Source organism: Somniosus microcephalus, chromosome 11 (assembly GCF_052327205.1).
Source record: "Somniosus microcephalus isolate GS21.2 chromosome 11, FLI_Smic_1.0, whole genome shotgun sequence".
NCBI lineage: Eukaryota > Metazoa > Chordata > Chondrichthyes > Squaliformes > Somniosidae > Somniosus > Somniosus microcephalus.
This window is the reverse complement of record NC_140997.1, coordinates 66,573,659-66,601,497: the sequence shown is the minus strand read 5'-3', so window position 1 is coordinate 66,601,497 and position 27,839 is coordinate 66,573,659. Positions and strand designations below refer to the sequence as shown.

Here is a 27,839-nt window from a genome sequence, read left to right as displayed (position 1 = left end):
CCCTCGCGGGAAAACCTGTAAAAAAAAAACACCGAAGTTTGATGCACATGCGCAGCCTCTCCCGCACACGTGTTCGACCTCTGAACCCCTTGGTTCAGAGGAACGGAAGTGCCGGTTTCCCGCGCATGCGCAGTGCATGCAGGAAACCAGCATTTCCATCGGGCTTACGGGTGAGTACCCGGTGCGTACTCACCCATGGAGACCCGAAGTTCTGGGCACTCTCGCTTCTGAGTCAGAAGGTTGTGGGTTCAAGTCCCACTCCAGGGACTTGAGCACACAAATCTAGGTTGACACTCCAGTGTTCAGTGCTGAGGGAGTGCTGCACTGTCGGAGGTGCCGTGTTTCAGATGAGATGTTAAATTGAGGCCCTGTCTGCTCTCTCAGGTGGATGTAATAGATCCCATGGCACTATTTTGAAGAAGAGCAGGGGAGCTATCCCCAGTGTCCTGGCCAATATTTATCCATAACAAAAACAGATTATCTGGTCATTATCACATTGCTGTTTGTGGGACCTTGCTGTGCACAAATTGGCTACCGCGTTTCCCACATTACAACAGTGACTCCACTTCAAAAGTGCTTCATTGGTTGTAAAGCGCTTTGAGACGTCCAGTGGTGGAGAAAGACGCTATAGAAATGCAAGTCTTTCTTTCTGCTCGTTTTTGGTGGTAGACCAACATTATAAACTTCCCTATTTCATGTATGTGAAAAGAATACATTTCCTTATTTTTCCTTACCCAAATTCCTAATGTTATTTTTTCTGGAGCTCAACGTACCTTTTTAGGATATGAAACCAGCCTCCTGACCCTAGTGTCTTATTATTTCCATAAAGGGGAGGGTGTAGGCCGTGGTTGGAGATCTGCACCAGAGATCAGAGTGTCGGGATCTGTACTGAATGAAGTAGGGAGAGCTCTCTGGGTTTGATCAGTGAGTGGGAACCAGTCCAAGTGCTATCACAATGATTAGATGGAATGTGTGGGTAGTCTTGTCTCTCGCGGTGATTTTAGAAGCCGCTGTTCCCCCGACACAAATTCAAATTAGCCAAGGTAAGAAAAACTTTCTGTAAACATACTTTAATATTGTTAAAAGTTTTTAAAAAAAGAGGGAGTGAACTTTGTCAAGTTGACAAAAATATAAGACTTTTTGGAGTCTACGCTGTTACAATGCTACGTTTTAGATAAAGATTGTAACGATGTTTACGTCCTTTTTTCGCGGTTAATTTCGCGTCAAAGTAGAATAATAGATTGGGCATAACGTTCGACTCGGACATGTACAATTGGTGTAATTTTTCTTCATTTACAAGCTTATTAAAATAGTGAATGAAGATTTAGCCTGGAAAATATCGCAGAGTGTTTATTGTTTGCAACCAAACATATTGCAGTGCCAGTAAAGCGGTATAAATATCAATGTAACATTTCCCCCTAGAATTTAGCACATTGGTCAGTTAACAACATTCCAGGCTTGATTGGAAACTTCACGAAGACCGAGTGTCAGTTTCACTCTCTGTCCGGCACTTTCCTTCTGATTAATGCTTGGGGAAGGCGCTGTAGGCTGCACAGAGGTCCACTGGACTACTGCTGTAATCATGACCCCCCTGTTTTAATGTGCAGCAAGAGATGATCTAAGTGTTTGGGCTCAACGCAGTTATTTATCAATTGTAAAAACAGTTACTGCATAATTTCTATTATTTTACATGGAAATTGCTAATGGGAGAGAGATATCGCTCATATTTTGCAGAGGATAAGACTTCAAAGCGATGAGAAATGAATTGAGCGCAGTAAACTGGGCTGGACTGTTAATGGGTAAACATACAGATAAATACTGGGAAGTATTCAGAAGTATTTAGTATGATACAAAACCAGTACATATCCCTAAAAGGTCTATGAGAACATAAATATAAGTCATGGGGAGGAACTTAGTGGATTTAATATAAGTTTAAAAAAAAGCTAATGGTGAAAATAATGGGACTTATGATAGACAAATATCCAGGACCTGATGGCTTCCACCCCAGAGTGTTAAAATAAATAGATGAGGAAATTGCAGATGCATTAGTTATAATTTTCCAAAGCTCTCTAGATTCAGGAATTGATCCCTTTTGGATTCGAGAATTGCACTTGTTTTAAGGAGGGAGGGAGATAACTGCAGACAAATCAGTTTAACATCAGTTGTGAGGAAATTATTGGAATGTATTATCAGAGACAGAATGACTGAGTACTTGGAAAACTTTTATCTGATCAAAGAGATTAAGCATGGGTTTGTGAAGGGTAGGTCATGTCTGACTAATCTCGTTGAATTTTTTGAGAAGGTCACCAGGAAAGTGTCTATGAATGTTGACTTTCAGAAGGCATTTGATAAAGTTATGCACAAGAGATTATTAACATAATTGAAAGTGCACAGAATTCAAGGTAACCTTTTGACATGGTTTGGTAATTGGTTGAGAGGTAGGAGACAGAGAGTAGGGATAAAGGGAACATTCTCTGATTGGTGGGATGTGATAAGTGGTGTTCCTAGGGATCTGTACGGGGCTTCTGCTTTTCACCATATATATAAATGACTTGAATGAAGAAATAAAGAGTTGTATATCCAAGTTTGCAAACAACACTAAATTAGGAGGCACAGTAAGTTATGTAGATGGGAACAGGAACTTACAACGAGACATAGACAGATTAAGTGATTAGCAAAAAAGTATGGCAGCTGGAGTTCAATGTGGGGGAGTGTGAGGGCATCTACTTTTGGATCCAAGAAAGACAAATAAAAATATTTTCTTAAATGATGAGAGACTTGGAGCTGTGGAGGAGCGAAGCGATTTAGGTGTACGTGTGCACAGATCACTAAAAGCTAGCACACAGGTACAAAAAGTAATTAACAAGGTTAATGGAATGTTGGCCTTTATCTCAAGTGGGGTTGGAACACAAAAGTGAGGAAATGAAGTTTCAGTTATACAGAGCCTTGATCAGAGCCCATCTGGAGTAATGCATTCAGTTTTGGGCACCGGACCTTAGGAAGGATATAGTGACCTTGGAGGGGGTATAGTGCAGATTTATCAGAACATTACCAGGGCTTAAAGGGTTAAATTATGAGGACAGGTGCCATAAACATGGTTTGCATTCCCTTGAGTTTAGAAATTTGAGAGATGATCTCATTGAGGTGTTTAAAATGTTAAGTAAGGGTATCAAGGAATATGGAGCAAAGGTGGGTAAATAGAGTTGAGGCACAGATCATCCATGGTCTACTTGAACAAGCTCATGGGGCTGAATGGCCTATTCCTGTTCCTGCGTTGCTATGCAACCCCAGAATTCAATTCAGTCATGACAATCCCATGTGCAAATGGCCCATACTTTGATGTTTGTCGACATAGATTGTTATGTATTGACTAAAAGGGGAAAAGGCGTTAATCATTTCAATTCATATTTAACATTTATACCGAATTTAGTGGTGACCTGTCTTTTCTTTACTTTTATATATAACTTGCACCTCATTGTGAAAACACAGAAAATATCTGGGTAGAAACTGATGTAATTGTAGTCTTTAAGCCGTAGCATTGGATTGAGTTGGCCTCAAAATATTTTTGAATAAATTAGACTTCTTCATCCCTTGGAATCAGTGACTACATTTGAAAAAAAGCACTTCATTGGTTGTATAGCCATTTGGGATGTCCTGAGGTCGTGAAAGGCGTTATATATAAAAATGCAAGTTTTTCTAGCTTGCCACTGCTGAGTAGTTTATCTGAGTCAGAATGATGTAGCTGCAGGACTCCGGGACAATTATTTAGTAACAACTTGTTAATGACTTAAACAGAAAATACATCAGAATCCCGTTCAGGAAGAACACACAACCCCTGTGAACTAAACCAGAATAAGTTTTATTCAAACAGACAATGCTGACAGCCAGCATCTTTCCCCTATTCATCCTTTGTTGAAGACCACTGAGCAGAGAAGAATGAAAGGGAAAAGCAGTCAAAGGAGTCGCTCCTTTCCCCTCCCCTCTAGTTATTGACTGTCCATTGTGTGAGGCTATCTGATGGACATGTGAAATTGCAAATAGAGACCAGAGACACCAGGAAAAAATACACAAGAGGGTTATGGAGATAAACTTTTTTTTAAAGAAGACTCCTTTTTAAAGGAGTTTACAATTTGTTAAAATGTAAGATAGAACAAATGCTGAGGAAGAATACCAATTCTAATGGGTAAACAACAGCAAGAGAAATTTAAAGGATAGAATGCTTTCAGAGGTGGAAATAAATCTTAGCGCAGTTGCCACATAATTATGTAGAACATAATACAGGCCTTGTTTTTTGTGGGATCATGAAACAAATGGCAAGTTGAATTCCAGTTTAATTCATAACATTCCTGACAACAAGGATGTCTGCCTTGGCTCAGTAGTAGCACTGTCACCTTCATGAGTTTAATCCCCACTCCAGGATTTGGGCCCTATTAACCCAGGCTGACACTTCAGTGCAGCGCTGGGAGAGTGCTGCTCTGGCAGAGGTGCCATCTTTCAGATGAGATGATAAACTGATGCCCTGTCTGTCCATTCAGATGGAGGTAAAACAAATCCCATGGCATTATTCGAAGAAGAGTGGAAAATTCTCCTGGTGTCCTGGCCAATATTTATCCCTCAACCAACATCACTAATAAAACCGATTACCTGTTCATTTATCACATTGCTGTTTGTGGGACCTTGCTCTTAACAAATTGCTGTTAACAAATTGGCTGTAGGTTTCCCTACATTACTACAATGACTGCAGTTCAAAAGTAATTTATTGGTTGTTAAGCATGTTGGGAGGTCCTGAGGTTGTAAAGGACACTGTATTAATGCAAGTTCTTTCTTAATATATCCCAAATACATATATGGGCTAGAAATTCGGTGCATTTGCACCTCCCGTGAGGTACCCCGGGGGGCTAACGGGGGGCAAACAACCTTTCACCGGGTACGGTGCCGCTAACGGCTCCCGCTAGATTCAGCGGGAGTTTAGCAGCAGCGGTAACCGGTAGCGCCCCACTCTGCTGCGCAGGCAATGAAGACGTCATCACCGTGCGCACCGTCCCATTTTCGCCCCGCCTGCAAAATTGGCCCACGCCCCCTGAATCTGCACTGGGCGATGACATCGACTGATTCAGGGGGCGGGAACGGAGCAGCAGGAGGCTCGTGGGGCGTTAATAAAGGAGAGGTGGCGGGCGGGGGGAAAAAAATCCGACTTACTTATTGTGGCCCGTTGCGTCTTTAACGCGGGGTCTGTGCTGCGATCTGGCAGCCTGGTACTCCTCTTGAGTGCCGGGCTGCTGGCACGGCACCCCACTCCCCGGTGGTCCTGGTAGGGCCCTGCAGAGTTGTGCGCTTGGGCCCTCCCCTTTAATGAGGGGAAGAGCCCTTCCATGCAGCAGCACTACGTGGCCCAGTGCGTAGCGCTCTTGAATTAGTGCTCCACCTCCCTGTTGGGGCGCTAAAACTGAATTTACCAAAATGGTCGCTAACGAATTTTTCCCCTGTAGTCTTTAAGGCATAATTCTGGTTTAGTGCAGAGTATTTTTGTAAGATTTTTCTACCACCTCCTGCATTATTTATTGTTTCCCAACAGAGAAACTTACGCCATATTAGAACCAATCGCAAGGAGGTGCATAAAAACAGGCACTGATTGATTTGCACTCTAGTATTCCCTTCTTCCTCAGGGAAGACCTCCAACTCTGTTCACTATCTCGGAGGTCAGGAGCTCACTATGTGGGGAATTGGGGGAAACCCAGGTCCTACCACTCCACAGCCTAATGTATCAGTACACTAACACACCATGTACGATAGCAAAATACAGCAGATGTTGGAAATCCAAAATAACAACAGAAAATGCTGGAAAAACTCAGCAGGTCAGGCAACATCCGTGGAGAGAAATTTGAGTTGATGTTTCGGGTCGAACCCTTCTTCACACCATGATGCTAGATATTTTTAGACGCTTTGTTTTTCCTGCTCATCATTGAGGCAATATGATTCATGAAAATGTATTGCTATTTATTTTGGGAAAATATTTCATTATCTTCTTTTGCAATTGCATGGACATATCCAATTATAGAGATTGATACATGAAATAATGCATGCATTTAAACAAAGGAATATGTATCAAGAATCTAAAATCCTAATATATGTTAGCAAATAAGATTTGCATGCATCTATAGTGTTGTGTAACTTGGGGCCGGTGGGTGATCGGGGCTGGAGGGAGGAGACCAGAGGGGGATCGTGGCAGATGAGGGTAGGCTGGATGAGGATCGGGGCCAGAGGGGAATTGGAGGCCGGAGGGAGGGAGATCAGGGGCTGGGGGCTTTGTCGGGGTGGGGGTTGGTGTTGGCCGGAGGCCTCATGGGGGAATCGGAGGTCTCAGTGGGGGATGTCGGAGGGAGATCAGAAGGGTTGGGGGCAGATCAGAGGCCTCGGGGTAGGTGGGTCAAAGGCCTCTTTGTGGGGAGGTGGTCGGAGACCTGGGGGGATCAGGAGCCAATCGGAGGCCTTGGTAGGAGATCAGAAGGGTCGGGGGGTGTCTAATCTCCCGACCCCAACCAACCCATTTTTGGGGGTTAAAATTTCTCCCATGGTGACTGAATGGGGGTAATTTTACAAGTCCATGCTGCCAGCGTGGAGCCTCACAAGCCCCTATGCCTACTTTTAAAGTCAACCTAATACGTCAAATTCCATTTTTATTATGTAGGATTCTGGGATCTTTACCAGTGTTTCAGGGATCATATTCCACAATTATGTCCATTTTTTAGAGTAAGTCAAATTCTGTTTTTATTACACAGGATTTCAGGATTTTTCCTAGTGTTTGGGGGATTAAATTCTGGGCTTCTGTCCCTTTTTCATGCAAACCATAAATCCTTGGTCTCGGCTATAGTTTGAATTGTCCATCTTTAGTTCTCCGGTGTATCATCACAAATACCCATGTATGGTAGTCACCATCACCATATGGTACATTTTTCCCCCAAAAAACTCTGCTATCTGAGAAAAGACAGATTACATGTCAACAATGGCAATGGGAGGCCCTTTATCAATACAAGTGAATGCCTCCTTACATTCCGGTTAATTACATGAACAAATATGGTAACGACCTGTAACCACTACTAAAGATAAATCTCTGTGGACCAGTCATCCGCAGCAGATCACACCCTTACACCAGCTGTCTCACTGACCTGGTATGAAGCCCTATCTCCAGCAGCTGGCTGCAGTTTTCCTGCCTGCCCCACAATTATGTTTCAGCTAAAAATCAAAGGAAAGCTGGATACTTTAGAATTCATAAAATTCTCTCTTCCTGAGTAAAATGTTTATATTGTATCATTGCATGAAATAACCTTGCAATAGCCTTTTACCAGAAACACTCTTGCATTTATTTACAAACAAAGGCAATGTGCCCAAGTTAACCCCGTTTCAGGCTATTTGCAACAAACTTAAAGCATCATTGGGGCGGGGGGAGTTTTAATCCCAAAAAACGGGTGGGTTGGGGCCGGGTGGGAGGTTAAAGAGTTAAAAAACGGAATCCCGACCCCAACCTGCCCACTTTCGGTTTTAACAGAGCCGGGACGGGGGTGGGGGTGGTGGGCAACCAATCCGCTTCCAGGAGGCGGGTCTCCCATTTAAATATTATAATGGGCGCCTCATGGTGAGCCACCATTACAAATTTAACTCTGGCTGGCTGGGTTTCCCAGGCCTCGGACAACCCTCCAGCTAATGGGAGGCAAGGACTGCTGGATCCAGGAGGTAAGTGCCTTTCCACTTACCTGCTGGATCCAGCGTCCCTGCCTCTCCAGCTCCCTGTGATTGGAGACCCCCCGACCCTTCCGATCTCCCCCCGAGGCCTCCGATCTCCCACTGACCCCGCCAGGCCTCCGACATCCCCACCCCCTCACCACAAGGCCAATGAACCCCCCCACTAGCCCTCCGACCCACCCCCCCCCCCCCCGCAGCAAGGCCTCCGATCTCCCCTCCGGCCTTCGAACCTCGGCACCGACCCCCAAATAGCCCTCTGCCTCTGGCCTACCAATCTCCCCCTCCAACCCCAATCTTCCTCTGGCCTCCCCCTCCTGTCCCGAACCTCCTCCGGCCTCCGACCCCCCACCCCCGATCCCTCCCTCCTCTCTGCAGCCTAGTGCCGCAGGCCGACCCGCCCGACAGCTAGCCAACCTTTCCATCCGGCCGGCTGTGGGTGGGAATCAGTGCTTTGAAATTCTAATCAGGCCTTGCCGTTAAATTCGGCATGGCCTGTGGGAAACCCGTGCTCCCAGGTTTCCCGGCTGCTTTCCAGCCTCCCCGACCCCCGCTCCCTACCCACCTCCAAATTAAAATTCCAGCCATTATGTCCCTGGGAATTTTTAATTATAACTATTTAAATGTATATATTTAACTCTCTCATTTTGTATATATATATTGTTACAAATTCAGGTCTGCCATAGATGCCTTCTCAGGTTTAGGTGCATCAGTCACTCCTGTAAGCAGTCTTAGCATTTTGCCTCATTGCGAGTTCATTCACACTACTCTTTATCTTCTTGCACGATAGCATAAGCCAGGGGTGTAACAATCGTACTTCCTTGTGACCTGATATTTATGTCTTTCACATGTGTCTTTCTTCAATCTCTCTGAAGATGGATAAAGCCAACACTTGGCAAGACGAAGCTTGATACAAATCGAAAAGCTGCCATATTCCACATTAAGGTGAAGATACAGAACAGCAGTTATGATCAGACTCAATTAATTCAATCCCTGAAACTTATCTTTGGGCAATAATACAAAATAAACAATGCGCTCTGCTAGCCCACACCTGTGGGTCAACTTAGCTGACTTAACAAGATAGCTTCTCACTATCTTCTGGCATTTCTGACTTTTTTCACCTCAGTGAAAGCCCTCACAACTTTCTCTTTAACAAACATGACTGCCTGTGCAGTATCCTATTTCAAAAAGCACTATTTTCCAAACTGTGTCCCAGTCTCTCTCATCTTCTTCCATTCATCCAAAAAAGCATCAAAGAATTCCCAATGCAATGGATGTGAGGTGTGACATGAATCTTGCCATTCATGTAGAAATGACTTATGAAATATACTGGGTGGCCTGCTGGTGGCGCTGTCCAGGGAGAGTATAAATACTCGGGCACGGGCCCAGCTTGCTCAGGACATTTTGTAAACAGGAACTAGTGAAGGATAACTAGACTTCCATGTTGTGAAATAGTCGATTAAAGCCTTGTTTAATACTCTGACCAAGTGCCTAGTAGTTTTCTTACGTCAAGGTGTTTTACAATTGCAGAAATGGTGTAATGAATTGCTTATTATTTACAATCTGTTGGGAGACAACATCTGTGCAAGCTCATTAGCATCTTAACTATCTATCATCCTAGCCTTTTATTAACTGGTCTGAATGTGTTTGTTGCAGAAAAGTTGAAGTTTAGTATTTTCTTACATTTTAGGTTATCAATATTTTTATTTTAAAAATCTAGCCTCTAACCTGAATGCTCAGTTTATTTGTTCATTTTTTATCGGTAAGGCCCAGATTGTGCACTGTCTCTGGAATATGTTACAATTTGTATTGATTTTGTTCAGAACATTATATTTTGTATCTCCGAACATGTAAGAGCATAGAATTAATTTTAAATCTGAGAATTTATTATCTCCAACTGTTGGTTTGCTTTGAAAATGCCTATGAGTCAGTTTGATTCTTTTTAACAGTGGATCATGTGGGTATGGTAGCCTAATGGTTATGGTGCCAGACCAGTAACCTAGAGGTTCTGAGTTCATAATCCTACCAGTGGCAAGTTGTGAATTCAATAAACTAGGTAATTTCTGTGCTAGCACCAGAAAATGTTGTAAAATTCCAACTACTGTTTCACTAATGTCCTTCAGGAAAGGGAACCACCCACGTGATCTGGCCTACCTGTATCTCTAGTCTCATATCCTCTCCATAACAAAGACTGCCTACTTCCACCTTGATAACACCATCTGCTGCTGAAACCCTCATCCATGCCTTTGCTACCTCCAGTCTTACCTATTCTAATGTCATCTTCCACCCTCGCTAAATTTCAGCTCATCCAAAACTCTACTGCTCGTATCCTATCCCGCACCAAGCCTTGCTTACCCATCACATCTATTCTTGCTGACCTACATTGGCTCTTGGTCCCTCAATGCCTCAAATTTAAAATTCTTATTCTCATGTTTAAATCCTTCATGGCTTTGCCCTTCCCTATTTCTGTAACCTACTGCAGCCCCAGAACCCTCTCTATTACTCTGACTCTGACCTTTTGTGCATCTCTTCCCTTCACGCCACCATTGACAGCTCACTCCACCTTTTTGACCAAGTTTTTGGTCACCTATTCTAATATCTGCTTGGCATCCATGTTCATCTGATTCCACCTCTGTGAAGCAACTTGGGACGTTTTTCTCTTTTAAAATCACTATATAAATGCAAGTTATTATTGTTGTTGTCTCATATTACATGGTTGATTCTTAAAGCCCTAAACAGTGTGGTAAACCACTGTTATCGTTTTCATTGTTGTTCACTGTTGTTCACTACTGTTATCGTTATTGCACATTGTTACCTCTTGCTACTCACTGTGTACCAATGCATGCCTCAGCTGGCTCCACCCATGGCTCCGCCTACATGACCTGGTATAAAGGTGGCTGCTCGGCAACCCACTTCCTTCTTGGAACCAGTCGTCCACGAGAGGCATGCTCTGTTCTTTAGTTAATAAAAACCTTTTCATTACTATCCTAATTCATCGCTTTTTATGGATTAATTGATAAGCGTATCAATTTTATTAACTAAAGTTAAAATGTCGGCACCTGAGCAGCAACAACAGCAACAACAGCAGGCGTTACTGCGAGCCCTCAGACCAGCATGCCTGGACCTCGACCCTCAAGCGGCGGATTCATCTACCAATTTCGAACACTGGCTGAGCTGCTTTGAATCCTTCCTAGAAGCCTCCGCCGTGATATCGGAGGAGAACAAATTAAAAGTTCTGACCGCCCAGGTGAGCCCTCAAGTATATACACACATCCGGGACGCTACTACGTACACGGCGGCTCTCGACCTGCTAAAAGGGCAATACACGCGCCCAGTGAATACGATTTACGCCAGACACCTCCTGGGATCCCGCAGGCAGCAACCGGGGGAATCGGTAGAGGCATTTTTACGGGCGTTACAGACACTCTGCAGGGACTGCGACTGTAAGGCGGTATCGGCTGCGGCACACGCGGAGGGACTTATCTGTGATGCCTTCGTTAAGGGCCTCCAGTCCGACTACTCCCGGCAGAGACTGCTCGAAAGCAGGGAGCTCGACCTGAAGACGGCCGTAGCCCTCGCGCTCTCATTAGATGCGGCCCACCGAAACCTCGAAGCATACTCACGTAACGGTGCCGCGCCATGGTCATCGCGACCTTGGGACATGGGACCGCCGCCCCCGGTACCAACTACTGCAGCGATGTCCCGAAATCAACTGGGACCGCCGCCCCTGGTACCAACTACTGCAGCGATGTCCCGTAACCAGGCCCAAAAATGCTATTTCTGTGGCCAGTTAAAACACCCTAGAGCGCGCTGCCCGGCGAAGACCGCTACCTGCTCTGGCTGCGGGAAGAAAGGCCATTACGCCAACGCCTGCAGAGGGAAACCCGCGAACGCCAGCAGCGCCGCGTGTGAACCGTGGGGGCAGCCATCTTATCCGCCATTTTGTGCACCTCCGGCCACGTGGGGATCGGAATCATGGCCGCCGCCATTTTGTCTGCCGCACTCAACCGCCATTTTGTCTCCGGACTCGACCACCGTCTCGTCTGACGACCACATCGGCTCACTCAGCCATACACTGGCCTCCGTTACGCTGGATCAAGCTCTCCCTCATCATCTGTCCAGGTCCATGATGGACATTACGGTAAACGGCCGCGCCACTACTTGCCTGTTTGACAGCGGGAGCACGGAGAGTTTTATTCACCCCGACACGGTGCGTAGCCACTCCCTCACGGTCCTGCCAACGCGCCATCAGATTTCTATGGCGTCCAAGTCCCATTCAACGGACGTCGGCGGCTATTGTGTGGTGACCCATTCGGTTAGGGGCACAGAATATAAAAATTTTAAACTTCTTGTCCTGCCCCGTCTTTGCGCTGCCGTTCTGCTAGGGTTGGATTTTCAGTGCCACCTTAAAAGTGTCACATTGGCATACAGTGGACCCCTCCCCCCACTCACAGTCTGCAACCAACAGCTTTTAAATCACCCGCCGCGCACCATTTGCAGTCTTTCCACACTCAAAGTCTCCCCCCCTCCCTTGTTCGCTAACTTCACCCGCGACTGTAAACCCATCGCTACCAAGAGCAGGCGGTACAGTGCCGGGGACAGAGCTTTTATTAGCTCTGAGGTGGAGCGGCTCCTGAAGGAGGGCATTATCGAAGGGAGCACCAGCCCCTGGCGAGCCCAGGTTGTAGTCGTTAAGACCGGCAATAAGCACCGCCTGGTCATTGACTACAGCCAAACCATAAACCGGTACACTCAGCTGGACGCGTACCCCCTTCCCCGCATATCTGATATGGTCAATCAGATTGCGCAATACAGGGTATTCTCCACCATTGACCTTAAGTCAGCATACCACCAACTCCCTATCCGCCCTGAGGACCGCCAGTATACTGCCTTCGAGGCAAACGGCCGCCTCTACCACTTCCTTAGGGTTCCCTTCGGCGTCACCAACGGGGTTTCGGTCTTCCAAAGGGAGATGGACCGGATGGTTGACCAGAACGCGCTGCAGGCCACCTTTCCCTATCTGGGTAATGTCACCATCTGCGGCCACGACCAGCAGGACCATGACGTTAATCTAGAGAAATTCCTCCGTACGGCCCAGCGGCTGAATCTAACATACAATAAGGAGAAATGTATGTTTCGCACCATGCGCCTTGCCATTCTTGGCTGCGTAGTGGAGAACGGAGTCATCGGCCCCGACCCCGACAGAATGCGCCCCCTTATGGAGCTCCCCCTCCCCCACTGCCAAAAAGCACTGAAGAGATGCCTGGGGTTTTTCTCTTACTATGCTCAGTGGGTGCCCAACTATGTGGACAAAGCCAGACCCCTCATCAAGTCCACCTCCTTCCCCCTGACATCAGAGGCGTGTGCAGCCTTCACTCTTATTAAGAGTGATATTGCGAAGGCCACAATGCACGCAGTGGATGAGTCCATCCCTTTCCAAGTGGAGAGCGATGCATCCGACTTCGCCCTAGCTGCAACCCTTAACCAGGCGGGGAGACCCGTGGCCTTTTTCTCAAGGATCCTCCAGGGCCCCGAGATTCGACACTCCTCTGTCGAAAAGGAGGCCCAGGCTATTGTGGAAGCGGTGCGACACTGGAGGCATTACCTGGCCGGAAAACGATTTACCCTTCTCACTGACCAGCGTTCAGTTGCTTTTATGTTCAATAATAAGCAGAGGGGCAAAATCAAGAACGACAAGATCTTGAGGTGGAGAATTGAACTCTCCACCTACAATTACGATATCTTGTACCGGCCCGGGAAACTCAATGAGCCCCCAGATGCTCTATCACGAGGTACATGCGCCAACGCACAAGTTGATAGACTGCGGACCCTCCACAATGACCTCTGCCACCCCGGGGTCACCAGATTCTGCCACTTCATTAAGGCCCGCAACCTGCCCTACTCCATCGAGGAGGTCAGGACTATGACCAGGAACTGCCAAATCTGTGCCAAATGCAAACCGCATTTTTATAGGCCAGACAGAGCACGCCTGATCAAGGCCACCCGCCCCTTCGAGCGCTTGAGCATCGACTTTAAGGGGCCTCTCCCTTCCTCTGACCGCAACGTGTACTTCCTCAACATAGTTGATGAGTACTCCCGTTTCCCTTTTGCCATCCCTTGCCCAGACATGACCAGTACCACGGTCATCAAATGTCTGAATGACCTCTTCGCCTTGTTCGGGTTCCCTAGCTATATACATAGCGACCGGGGCTCATCTTTCATGAGCGACGAACTTCATCAGTACCTGCTCGCGAGAGGTATTGCTACGAGCAGGACCACCAGCTACAACCCCCGGGGGAACGGCCAGGTGGAAAGAGAGAACGCGACGGTTTGGAAGGCCGTCCTCTTAGCCTTAAAATCTAAGGGCCTTCCGACCTCTCGCTGGCAGGAGGTCCTCCCTACGGCGCTCCACTCCATCCGGTCACTGCTTTGTACTGCCACTAATGCCACCCCTCATGAGCAAATGTTCGTTTTCCCCAGGAAGTCCACATCAGGAACCTTGCTACCAACATGGCTGACTTCTCCTGGGCCCGTCCTACTGCGGAGGCACGTGAGGACCCATAAAACGGACCCCCTGGTCGAGAGGGTGAACCTCCTACACGCCAACCCCCAGTATGCCTACGTGGCATACCCAGACGGGCGGGAGGACACGGTCTCCATACGAGACCTCGCACCCTCGGGCGCCCCTGAATCACCACCGTTATTCTCCACCACTTCTCCCAACCCAACCCCTGTAGATGGCATGCCGGAGCCCCAGGACCCTTCGTTGACCACTCAGACACCAGATTCGACGTTGGATACTGCACCACCGCTGCCGCTGCTACGACGATCAGGACGGCATACAAGGCCTCCTGATAGACTTACCTACACGAACTTTTAGCACACTTCACCCCGCCGGACTCAATTTTAAACAAGGGGTGAATGTGGTAAACCACTGTTATCGTTTTCATTGTTGTTCACTGTTGTTCACTACTGTTATCGTTATTGCACATTGTTACCTCTTGCTACTCACTGTGTACCAATGCATGCCTCAGCTGGCTCCACCCATGGCTCCGCCTACATGACCTGGTATAAAGGTGGCTGCTCGGCAACCCACTTCCTTCTTGGAACCAGTCGTCCACGAGAGGCATGCTCTGTTCTTTAGTTAAAAACCTTTTCATTACTATCCTAATTCATCGCTTTTTATGGATTAATTGATAAGCGTATCAAACAGCAAATAGGGAGTAGCAATAAATATTGTGTTGTCACATCCCAACAACAAAATTAAAACAACAACTCATTAAAATGACTTCAGTGGTAAATAAAAGTTGTTTTTAATCACACTTACCTGACTCCCATGTCTAACTGAGGTAGAAAGAGACCAAATAACAAATGATGCTACACATTACAGAATATCCATTATAATTGGTCAGGTTTGTACTGAAAAATCTACGTGCCTAAATCCCACTCCCCTTATGATCGAGGCATTGTTAAGATTTCAGTGCAACAGTAGTTTTAAATGTAACTGATATCCTGCTATGTGTCATGCTGCTGTCTGGATATGCATCCTAAGCATTGAAAGGGCTAAGGTTTTGTCCAACAGTAACAGGTCAGTGTACTTTGGCACTTTTCCTCAGGTCTGCTGCCTCCTTTCACATTTTCAGCCAGGTCCTCTGGTTGCTGCAGAGATCAATCAGCCCGCAGCTATCTCCTGCCAGATATTCTTGACCGGCATTCCTGACTTCCAAAAGGCATTTGATAAAGTGCCACATACGTAATAGGCTCGCCAGCAAAGTTGAAGCCCATGGAATAAAAGGGACAGTGGCAGCATGGATACAAAATTGGCTAAGTGACAGGAAACAGAGAGTAGTGGTGAACGGTTGTTGTTCAGACTAGAGGAAGGTATACAGTGGTGTTCCCCGGGGGTCGGTTCGAGAACCACTGCATTTCTTGATATATATTAATGGTTTGGATGTGGGTGTACAGGGCACAATTTCAAAATTTGCCGATGACACAAAACTTGGAAGTATAGGAGGATAATGATAGACTTCAAGAGGACATAGACAGGCTAGTGGAACTGGCGGACACATGGCAGATGAAATTTAAGGCAGAAAGGTGCGAAGTGATACATTTTGGTTGGAAGAATGAAGAGTGGCAATATAAACTAAAGGGTACAATTCTAAAGGGGGTGCATGAACAGAGACCTGGGGTATATGTGCACAAATCATGTGCACAGGGCAAGTTGAGAAAGCAGTTAAAAAAGCATATGGGATCCTGGGCTTCATAAATAGAGGCATAGAGTACAAACGCAAGGAAGTTATGATGAACCTTTATAAAACATAGGTTCGGCCTCAACTGGAGTATTGTGCCCAATTCTGGGCACTGCACTTTAGGAAGGATGTGAAGGCCTTCGAGAGGGTGCAGAAAATATTTACAAGAATGGTTCCAGGGATGAGGGACTTCAGTTACATGGATAGACTGGAGAAGCTGGCGTTGTTCTCCTTAGAGCAGAGAAGGTTGAGAGGAGATTTGATAGACGCGTTCAAAATCATGAGGGGTCTAGACAGAGTAGATAGAGAGAAACTGTTCCCATTGGCGGAAGGGTCGAGAACCAGAGGACACAGATTTAAGGTGACTGGTAGAAGATCCAAAGGCAACATGATGGAAAACTTTTTTATGCAGCGATTGGTAGGATCTGGAATGCACTGCCTGAAAGGGTGGTGGAGGCAGATTCAATCGTGGCTTTCAAAAGGGAATTGGATAAGTACCTGAAGGAAAAAAATTGGCAGGTGACTGATGCCTAGTCAAGTAAAGAGCGCTACAGTGGTAAATAAAGAGTTCTTTTGTGTACATTAAACCATTGATTATGACTTCCATTCATTATTCATGTTATTACAGAACTGCCTCTTCGTCTGACTGGAGCCATTCCGGCCTATTCCTGCCCCCTCTTCTGGACAGAATTCAATGGATACTGTTTCCGCTTCTTTCCTGAGACCAAGACATGGGCTGAAGCTGATCTGTACTGTGCTGAATTTTCAAATGGACTCCGATCGGCAAAATTAGCATCTATTCATAGGTAAAAACGCCCTGCAGCTGTTTAACGCATTTCGATAGTTACACAGTGACAAATGTTTCAACAAACATGTGCAAATTAGGAGTTGAATACAAAATTATTCATCAAACGTTTACAATATAACCAAGTTTGCAAATTTTTATGCTATCAAATTGAACTCAGTTTTTTAATGTGAGCATTACCATGTTGTCAGGCAATGTAATTTAATGCATTGAATGCACAGACAAAATTAAACAAAGATGTTGTTATCACGTTGGTTCATTTGCGTTAGAATATTTAACATAAGATCGGGAAAAATTATGAAATTCAAATAAACCTAGAGTTACTTAATACAGTGTTTCAGTTTGCAGTGTTTCTATTCTAGGTACTGAGTTCAAACGGCAAATTTTTGAAACCAGATATTTTCTAAATTGAGTTGAATAGTTTCCATAAGGTTGTTGGCTACATTTATCATTGGAAATGCAATTCTCTATACAGAAAGATTTAGCGTGTGTAAGTTTCTAAGTAAAGACAATGAAAAAGATCACAGCTATTAGTTCAGTTTGTATCTTTAATGCTGTATCAGATATGTAGCACAACACTGAAAAATAAAATACTGCGGATGCTGGAGATCTGAAACCGAAACAAAAAGTGCTGCTGGTGAACCAATGTTACATCTGGGATTTATACAGAGGGTTTCCTCCAGCAAGTATTAAATAGCGAAACTGAGCCGGAAAACTGCCATCGGTTCTGCCCAAGAGCAGCAGGCCAATTTGTAATCACCAGTGTCACTGTACGCATTTGAATTCATGGGTATCTTTGACTGTGAGATTTACTGCTTGATATTATTAGGATCTTCTGCAGAGAAAAGTAAACAGTTGGCAGTGCCTTACAAAGTAATCATGCACCTGAGGTGTTTTGATGGAATTTAAAACCCCTGAGAGAAATTTGATTGCTTTATGCAGTAATTCAAATGCTGAGAGTGCTTTCAGTCCTCAATACATGGGAGCCAAAAATCTGCAACCCTTCCAGCACATTCCTGCCGTTATTCCAGCTATGCCGGGTTCCAGCCTTACACAGAAGTTCTGGCTTGGCCTTGTTGGGGGAGGAGTCTGTAAGCTGTGAGGAGGACGCACAAAGCCTGCAAAGGGATATAGATAGACTAAGTGAGTGGGCAGTAAGGTGGCAGATGGAGTATAATGTGGGAAAATGTGAGTTTATTCACTTTGGTAGGAAGAATAGAAAAACAGAATATTTTTTAAATGGCGAGAAACTATTAAATGTTGGTGTTCAGAGAGATTTAGGTGTCTTCATACAGGAAACACAGAATGTTAGCATGCAGGTACAGCAAGCAACTAGGAAGGCAAATGACATGTTGGCCTTATTGCAAAGGTGTTGAAGTACAAGAGTAAGGAAGTCTTGCTACAATTGTACAGGGCCTTGGTGAGACCACACCTGGAGTACTGTGCACAGTTTTGGTCTCCTTATCTAAGGAAGGATGTACTTGCATTAGAGGTGGTGCAACAGGTCCCTTGCAGTCAGAATCAGGGGAATTTATAATGGGGAACAAAGAAATGGCAGACCAATTAAATACATACTTTGGTTCTGCCTTCACAAAGGAGGACACAAATAACCTCCCAGAGATGTCGGGGAACATAGGGTCCAATGAGAGGGAGGAACTGAATGAAATCAGTATTTGTAGGGAAATGGTGTTAGGGAAATTGATGGGATTGAAGGCTGATGAATCCCCAGGGCCTGATAATCTACATCCTAGGGTACTTAAGGAAGTGGCCCTAGAAATAGTAGATGCATTGCTGGTCATCTTCCAAAACTCTATAGACTCTTGAACAGTTCCCATGGATTGGAGGGTGGCTAATGTTACCCCACTGTTCAAAAAAGGTGGTAGAGAGAAAATGGGGAATTATAGACCGGTAAGCCTGACATCAGTAGTGGGGAAAATGCTAGAGTTCAATATAAAAGATGTAATAGCAGAGCACTTGGAAAACAATGACAGGATCGGACAAAGTCAACATGGATTTACAAAAGGTAAATCGTGCTTGACTAATCTGGAATTTTTTGAGGATGTAACTGGTAGAATAGATAAGGGACAACCAGTGGATGTGGTGTATTTGGACTTTCAGAAGGCTTTCGATAAGGTCCCGCATAAGAGATTAGCGTGTAAAGTTAGGGCACGTGGGATTGGGGGCAAGGTACTGACTTGGATAGAGAACTGGTTGGCAGACAGGAAGCAAAGAGTTGGAATAAACGGGTCTTTTTCCGAGTGGCAGGCAGTGACTAGTGGGTACCGCAGGGATCGGTGCTAGGACCCCAGCTATTCACAATATATATTAATGATCTAGACGAGGGAACTAGATGTAATATCTCCAAGTTTGCAGATGACACAAAGCTGGGTGGGCATGTGTGCTGTGAGGAGGATGCCGAGAAACTCCAGTATGATTTGGACAGGTTGGGTGATTGGACGGATGCATGGCAGATGCAGTATAATGTGGATAAATGCGAGGTTATCCACTTTGGTGGCAAAAACAGGAAGGCAGATTATTATCTGAACGGCAATAGATTGGGAGAAGGGGAAGTGCAACGAGACCTGGGTGTCCTTGTGCACCAGTCGCTGAAGGTAAGTATGCAGGTGCAGCAGGCGGTTAAGAAGGCAAATGGTATGTTGGCCTTCCTAGCGAAAGGGTTCGAGTACAGGAACAAGGATGTCTTGTTGCAGTTGTGCAGGGCCTTGGTGAGACCACATCTTGAGTATTGTGTGCAGTTTTGGTTGCCTTATCTGAGGAAGGATGTTCTTGCCATGGAGGGAGTGCAGCGAAGATTCACCAGACTGATACCTGGGATGGCAGGAATGACGTATGAGGGTCGATTGGGCTTATACTCACTGGAGTTTAGAAGAATGAGAGGGATCTCATTGAAACTTATGAAATTCTAACAGGACTAGACAGACTAGATGCAGGAAGGATGTTCCCGATGGTGGGGGAGTCCAGAACCAGGGGTCACAGTCTAAGGATAAGCGGTAAGCCATTTAGGACAGAGATGAGGAGGAATTTCTTCACCCAGAGAGTGGTGAACCTGTGGAATTCTCTACCACAGAAGGCAGTTGAGACCAATTCATTAAATATATTCAAGAAGGAGTTAGATATATTTCTTAAGGCTAAAGGGATCAAGGGATATGGGGAGAAGGCAGGGACAGGGTACTGAGTTTGGACGATCAGCCATGATCTCATTGAATGGCAGAGCAGGCTCGAGGGGCCGAATGGCCTACTCCTGCTCCTATCTTCTATGTTTCTATGTTTCAACGAAGGTTCACTAGATTGATTCATGTGATGAAAGTGTTGACAGGATAAATGCTCAGAGGCTGTCTCCCCTGGCTGGAGAGTCTAGAACTAGGGGGCATAGTCTCAGAATAAGGGGTCGCCCTTTTAAGGCTGAGATGAGGAGGAATTTCTTCACGCAGAGGGCTGTGAATCTTTGGCATTCTCTGCCCCAAAGGGCTGTGGATGCTGAGTTGTTGAGTATATTCAAGGCTGAGATAGATAGATTTTTGGAATCTAGAGTGAATCAAGGGATATGGGGATAGGGAAGGAAAGTGTTGAGGTTGATGATCAGCCATTATCTTATTGAATGGCGGAGCAGGCTCAAGGGGCCGTATGACCTACTCCTGTTCCTAATTCTTATGCCTGTACAACACCAGTAGCTTAAGGGTAGGGGCTGGTGCCTCCCATTGCCAGGAGTTCCCACGCTCCTGGCTTCTCAACAGGAGAGGATCTCCACCCACCCTTCCCTCTTCCCCGCCACCCCTCCTGAACCTGCCATAATATGCTGCCGTGTGTAGCCTCTGGGGCAGGAAGAAACCCAAGATGTGCCCCTAGTGCTGTGGGGGCCCGCCATTGAGATTCAAAGTAGGGATCCTCCCCTTGGAAAGTCCACCCGGATCAGTGGCGGAGATTCCTGGGATGTGCCCCCTGTAGATTTTCAGCCCAAGATTATTATACTAGTGTATGTAACATTTAGTCAGAAGATATGCTGTATTATACAGTGGACCTGCTAAACCATACAGCTACTATCCTTCTCCACTCCCTCCGACACTACAGGTGTCAGCTGTGGCTCAGTGGTAGCAATCTTGCCTCTGTGTCAGAAGGTTGTGGGTTCGTCCCACTCCAGAGATTGAGCACAAAATCCAGGCTGATACATCAGTGCAGTACCGAGGAAGTGCTGCACTGTCAGAGGTGCCATCGTTCGCAGGAGACATTAAACTGAGGCCTTGTCTGCCCTCTCAGGTGGATGTAAAAGATCCATTATTTCGAAGAGGAGCAGGGGAGTTCTGGTCAATATTTATTCCTCAACCAGCATCACTAAAACAGATTATCTGGTCATTATCACATTGCTGTTTGAGGAGCCTTGCTGTGTGCAATTTGGCTGCCACATTTCCTACATTACAAATGTGAATACAGTTCAAACATGTTTAATTGGCTGTAAAGTGCTTTGGGATGTCCTGAGGTCATGAAAGGCGCTATATAAATGCAAGTCGGGAGGGAGTTCACAACATTGACTCCAGACCCCATGAGGTCTCTTGGCATTTGGTAAAACATGGGCAAAGAAACCTCCTGCTGATTACCTCCATTGTGTTGTGTGGCACTACCATCTGGGATAGATTCAGAACAGATCTAGCAGATCAAAACTGGGCATCCATGAGGTGCTGTGGACCATCAGCAGCAGAAAAATTGTATTCCATCACAATCTGCAATCACCTTCAGCCAGCATGGTATATCCCTCACTCTACCATTAAGCTGGGCGACCAACCCTGGTTCAACAAAAAGTGTAGAAGAGCCTGCCAGGAGAAGCACCAGGCGTATCTGAAAATGAGGTGCCAACCTGGTGAAGCAACAACACCGGACTACATGTACGCTAAACAGCAGAAGCAGCATGCTTTAGACAAGCTAAGGGATCCCACAACCAACCTGCCACATTCAGTTGTGAATGGTGGTGTTCAATTGAACAAATAATGAGAGGAAAAGAGGCTCCATGAACATCCCCATCCTCAACAAAAGCAGAGCCCAGTGCAAAAGACAAAGCTGAAACGTTCGCAATCATCTTCAGCCAGAAGTGCCGAGTGAATGATCCATCTTGGCCTCCTCCTGAGGTCCCCACCATCACAGATGCCAGTCTTCCGCCAATTCAATTCACTCCACTTGAAATCAAGAAATGGCTGAGTGCACTGGATACAGCAAAGGCTATGGACCCTGACAACATCCTGGCTCTAGTGCTGTAGACTTGTGCTCCAGAACTAGCCATGCCTCTAGCCAAGCTGTTCCAGTACAGCTACAACACTGGCATCTACTTTGCAAAGTGGAAAATTGCCCAGGTATGTCCTGTCCACAAAAAGCAAGACAAATGCAATCCAGCCAATTGCTGCCCCATCAGTCTACTCTCAATCATCAGCAAAGTGATGGAAGGTGTTATCGACAGTGCTGTGAAGTGGGATTCACTCACCAATAACCTGCTCACCGATGCTCAGTTTTGGTTCCGCCAATACCACTCAGTTCTGGACCTCATTATAGTCTTGGTCCGAACATGGACAAAAGAACTGAATTCTAGAGGTGAGGTAAGAGTGGCAGCCTTTGAAATCAAGGCAGCATTTGATCGACTATGGCACCAAGGAACCCTAGTAAAATTGAAGTCAATTGGGATCGGGGAAAACTCTATATTGGCTGGAGTCATACATGGCACAAAAGAAGATGCTTGTGGTTGTTGGAAGCCAATCATCTCAGCCTGTGGAATTCAGGTCATCGCTGCAGGAGTTCCTCAGGACAGTGTGTTAAGCCCAACCATCTTCAGTTGCTTCATCAATGACCTTTCTACCATCATCATAAGGTCAGAAATGGGGCTGTTTGCTGGTGATTGCACAGTGTTCAAATCCATTCACAATTCCTCAGATAATGAAGTAGTCCATGCCCCGCATGCAGCAAGACCCGAACAACATCCAGGCTTGGGCTGGTAAGTGGCAAGTAACATTCGCGACACACAAGTGCCAGGCAATGATTATCTACAAGAAGAGAGAGTCTAACCACTTCCTTTTGACATTCAATGGCATTAGCATCGACAAGTCCCCCACCATCAACATTCTGGGGGTCACCATTGACCAGAAACTTAACTTGTCAAGCCACATAAATACTATGGCTACAAGAGCAGGTCAGAGGCTAGGTATTCTGCGGTGAGTGACTCACCTCCTGACTCCCCAAAGCCTTTCCACCACCTACAAGGCACAAGTCGGGAGTGTGATGGAATTGTCTCCACTTGCCTGGATGAGTGCAGCTCCAACAACACTCAAGAAGCTCGACACCATCCAGGACAAAGTAGCCCACTTGATCAGCATTCCATCTTCTACCTTAAATATTCACTCCCTCCACCACCGGCGCACTATGGCTGTAGAGTTTACAAGATACACTGCAGCAACTCGCCAAAGCTTCTTTGGCAGCATCTCCCAAACCTTACGAGCTCTACCACCTAGTAGGACAATGGCAGCAGATGCATGGGAACACCACCACCTCCAAATTCCCTTCCAACTCACATACCATCCTGACTTGAAAATATATCACCGTTCCTTCACCATTGCTGGGTCAAAATCCTGGAACTCCCTCCCTAACAGCACTGTGGGAACACCTTCACCACACGGACTGCAATGGTTCAAGAAGGCAGCTCACCACCACCTTCTCAAGGGCAATTAGGGATGGGCAATACATGCTGGCCTTGCCAGCGACGCCCACATCCCATGAATGAATACATTTTTTAAAAGGTCTTTTTTTCTTTCTCCTAGCAGAGCCAGAGATTCCTGCTGCCCAAAAATATGCTTTTTTCACTCTCTTTCTTCCCCTCCCCCTCATTGCACAACAGGGTACTTCTCTTCCCATTATCTCCACCCACCTCAATAGACTTCTTCCTCTTCAGTAGTTTCTCTTTCCATCCCGCACAACAGGGTAGCATGAGCAATGACTTGCTTCATTTGCCACCCCATATGCTGCACAAACTGAACATGTTGCTGTTGGCATGATGCTCAAATATTTGAGCTGATTCAGTTCTCACTTCCCCTAGCCTCTGTTGCTTTGCTAACTGCTTAACCAGTTGTTGCTACTCTTCCAGGTTTCACCCTAAGCCCACCATAGAGGCGTTGCTGGGTTGCATGCAGAAAATGGGGCTGGGGTGACCTCGATAGCAATCACTTGTCACCTAGAAGTTCACTGTGCTGATCACCACCAAGGTGTTGGGAACTGGAGCCTCCCATCAATGCATTCATGATTCTGTCATATTCAGGCAGTGTTTGGCCGTGGTGGTGCCATTGGAAATTACATTGGCATGAGATAGGCTGCTGCTGGTCAAGAGTCTCTTAAGTAATTGGTGCCATATTGCTTCATAGTAACATCCCTTCTTCGGCTGTCAGGCTGCTCAGTTTTCCTATCGACAACAACAACCTGTATTTATATAAGTATATCAGTATATTCTTTATGCAGAAGGTGGTGATGAGATTAAGATGAGACAAAATAATCTTTTTATCGAGGAAAAATTTGGTCAAAGCTATGCAATAAAGTCTCAGATGTTCTAAAATCTTATCATGATATGAGTCAGTTGTTCTAAAATCCCGTAGTTAGCCTTGTGCCTATTCTGTGTTGGTCCGGTAGGTGCAAACTTTATTTATACAGTTTTTAAAGGGTTAATGCCAATGAGAGCCTTTGAAAACTAATAAAACTTGGTCTGCATTTGCCTGCCCTGTATTTTGTGCGCTTAACCCCAGAAATGAATGCCATCGCCAAACCCATGTTTAAAATAGTGGCATTTGCATTCTTTGGCATTTGAGAATGCCTTTAATGGTGTTTAGCTGGTTTCTGAGTAAGTTTAGAGTCTTTTTGGCTAATTTGGAAAAAATGTTTGCATTTAATTTGGTGCGTTGTTTTTTTTTGTATTTTGTTGTCTTTTTTAGATTGGTTAATTTGCTATTTAAAGAATATAAACTGGTACCTGGGCATTCCTGTGCGAATTTCTTTTGCCCTCAGGGGGTGAGGGTCAGTTCCACAGGAATGCGCAGAGGCAGGTTCGCCTGCATCACAGGCAGTCTGCACTCACCTGCCATTACTCAAAGAGGAGTATCCACAGGCCTATGCAACTGACTTCTTTCAGGCAACTTCAGCCGACATCACCAGATCAGCTCGCCCATTGCTACAGATATCAGATCATGGATGCCTTGTTTATCATGCTTCATTACTTTATTACTTTTTCAACAGAAGACCACCAGCAGCTCTGTAATTTTTCTGCTCAGAATTCACGATTTGGCTTTAAAATTAATTAAAACTGTTCAAGATGATACTGAAGTGAGGATGGGAGGAGTGCTCATGATATTTTTGTTGATTTCTTGATACTTGATCACTTCCAGGACACTCGCAACATGTGATGTAATTGCCCAGACTGTCTCCTGTGGCCAGTTCACTTGACGGTTCTGATCACTGCAGTGTCAGGATAGAGGTAGATGCTGCTCTGCGCTTCCTGGGTTCTTGCCGGCTTTCTAGTGCTATCTGCAAGTCAAAAAATACACACTGCGTTTTTTCAAGGTGGCTGGCTTCCTAAGATTACAAGGCTTCATTTATGGAACCACTAGCATATAAATGCATTAAGGGTTGTGGCTAATCCCTCTACATCATTTCCCCCAACCTCTGCGCCAAACGTGCCCTAGATAATTGCTGCTATTATATAAGTGGTTGTAGGAATTGCAGGAAAGTATCCCTGGGACGGATGCCACATTGAGGAGGCCGTATTATTGTGCTGCTTCTGAAGATTGGCGTTACTATGCCTACATATTAACCTCTCTAGAACTTTGGAGGTACAGTTAATACTTTTGCTACAACAAATACAAAAAGAAAATACTGCAGATGCTGGAAATCTGAAATAAAAACAGAAAATTCTGGAGATACTCAGCAGGTCAGGCAGCATCTGTGAAGAGAGAAACAGAGTTAACACTTCAGGTCGATGACCTTTCGTCAGAACTGGGTGGAAACTGGTTTTGCTGTTAGTTTTACTCAACTCCACTCAAAGAACTGCTTTGCACTTGGAGGCATGGATTTTCCAATGGGAATCCTGCTATTATGCTACAGAGCAAGAGGAATATGAAGACATAGAAAAGGCTAGATTGGAGGCTCCTGTATAGAATTATACAGATATTACAACATGGAAATAAGTTATTTGGCCCAACCAGTCCATGTTGGTTTTAATTCTCTGCACAAGCAGTAGTCCAAATCTCATGAGCCCACCTTGTTCCCATATCCCTTTATTTCCCATTCCTTCAACCACCTATCTAACCTATTCTTAAATGTTGATATGTGCCGGGTATTTCCTTGGAGCTGCTCCTGCTTCACTGCCGAAGCTTTGCTGGAAGTGTGGTGGAAACCCTGTTTTACAGCAGTTCCGAGGAATATCCAGCAATGGTCTCCATTCCTATCATTAACTTTGGTAGGGCATTCCACAGTCTCACAGCCCTCTGTGCCAAAAAGCTTCTCGTGCTTTCTGTCCTAATTCTCTTACAGTTAATCTTGTATGTACGTCCCCTCCTTCTAGACATCTCAGTCACTGGAAACAATGGCCTCGATATTAATCCCCCCATGATGGGCAGGATAGGGTCAGGGCGGTTAAAGAGTGGAATACAGGTAACATGTCACCAACTTGACGCGCACTCGCCCGCTGCCTTTTTTACAGCGGCGGATATCAGGACATCCATTAATGTAATATATTTAAATCGGGCTCCAACTGTGCAATTGGGAGCCAGATTTGAAATTTACAATTTTTGCGGGGGTTTTCCCAGGGGTTGGGAAACCCGGCAGTGATAGGGAGGCGGGAGCTGCCGGCTCCACAAGGTAAGTGCCTTTCTCAGCACACCTTGTGGGCCAGGAGGAGCAGGAGTGCTTCCCCCGCCAACCCCCACCCCCCGGGCCAGGCCCCTCAAGGAAACCTTCGGCCACCCCAGCCTTGATCGCCAGCCTCCACCCCCCTCACAACCCTCCCGATTTCCGACCTCTCTTCCCCCCCCGCCTCCCGATTTCCGGGGACCATCCCTAAAGGTTCCTGCTGTTAGTGTTCCCTCCCGCCCGCTGGTCATGTTGTTCATTTGGTCAGCTGCCGGGCAGGGAATGGAACTGAAAGATATTATTGGAGGTCCTGCTGTTAAGTTGGGGCAGGACTTCTGCGTCCCTGGCTTTGCCGGGTTCTTCAGTCATTTTCGGGCCTCACCCACACCATCCCCGCCGACCTGTAAATATTGGGGGCAATCTGTTTCTATATGCTCTGCCTCATCCCCTCTATCAAATCACCCCTGTTCTAATGAAAACAGCCCCAATTTTTTGTCTTTCTTCATACCAGGCAGCATCGTAATGAATCTGAACTGAACCCTCTCTATTGTTTCAACATCTTTTCCTAAAGTGTGGAGCCCAAAACTTCACACAGCACTCCAACTGAGGTCTTAATAAGGTTTTATATGGGTTTACCTTTACATCTTGACTTTTATATTCTATACTTCTTGCTGTAAAATTCCATTCGTTTTTTTTTACTGTACTTAACAATTTGAGATGTTGCTTTTAATGTCTTATGAACCTGAACCCTCCAAATCACTCTGCTCAAAGTATAATTGTTACTTTTTTTTACCAAAATATACTTCCTCACAATTACTGACATTGAATTCAATCTGCCACTTTTTTGCCCATTCCGTCGTCTTATTTATAGCTTCCTTGGATCCTCAGTATTATTTACTATGCCTCCTATTTTAGTATTATTTGCAAATTTGGACACTACTCTGTCATTGATACACACACTGAATAGGAACTGTCCAAGAACAGAAACTGCCCTTAGCTCCTACTTTGTGTGCTCCCTCTCAACCAGATTTTAATCCAATTTGCTAACCTCCCTCTAATTCCATACTCCTTAATCTTCTCCAATAGTCTCTTATGTGGTACCTTGTCAAATGATTTCTGAAAGAGTGAGGCGTCATAGAAGGTATCTCTTCCCTACACACACATAC

At 45.6% G+C, this 27,839-nt stretch overlaps 1 protein-coding gene across 1 annotated transcript in view; it reads left to right on the top strand.

The window, feature by feature from the left end:
* The first annotated feature begins 276 nt into the window (after positions 1 to 276).
* The window catches only part of clec19a (C-type lectin domain containing 19A), a 110,491-nt gene continuing 82,928 nt past the window's right edge, over positions 277 to 27,839 (top strand). The window contains exons 1-2 of the mRNA XM_086000820.1: positions 277 to 1,043; positions 16,615 to 16,792. Of these exons, the coding sequence (XP_085856946.1) occupies positions 956 to 1,043; positions 16,615 to 16,792 (266 nt within the window). The 5' untranslated portion in view covers positions 277 to 955. The remainder of the gene's footprint in view (positions 1,044 to 16,614; positions 16,793 to 27,839) is intronic.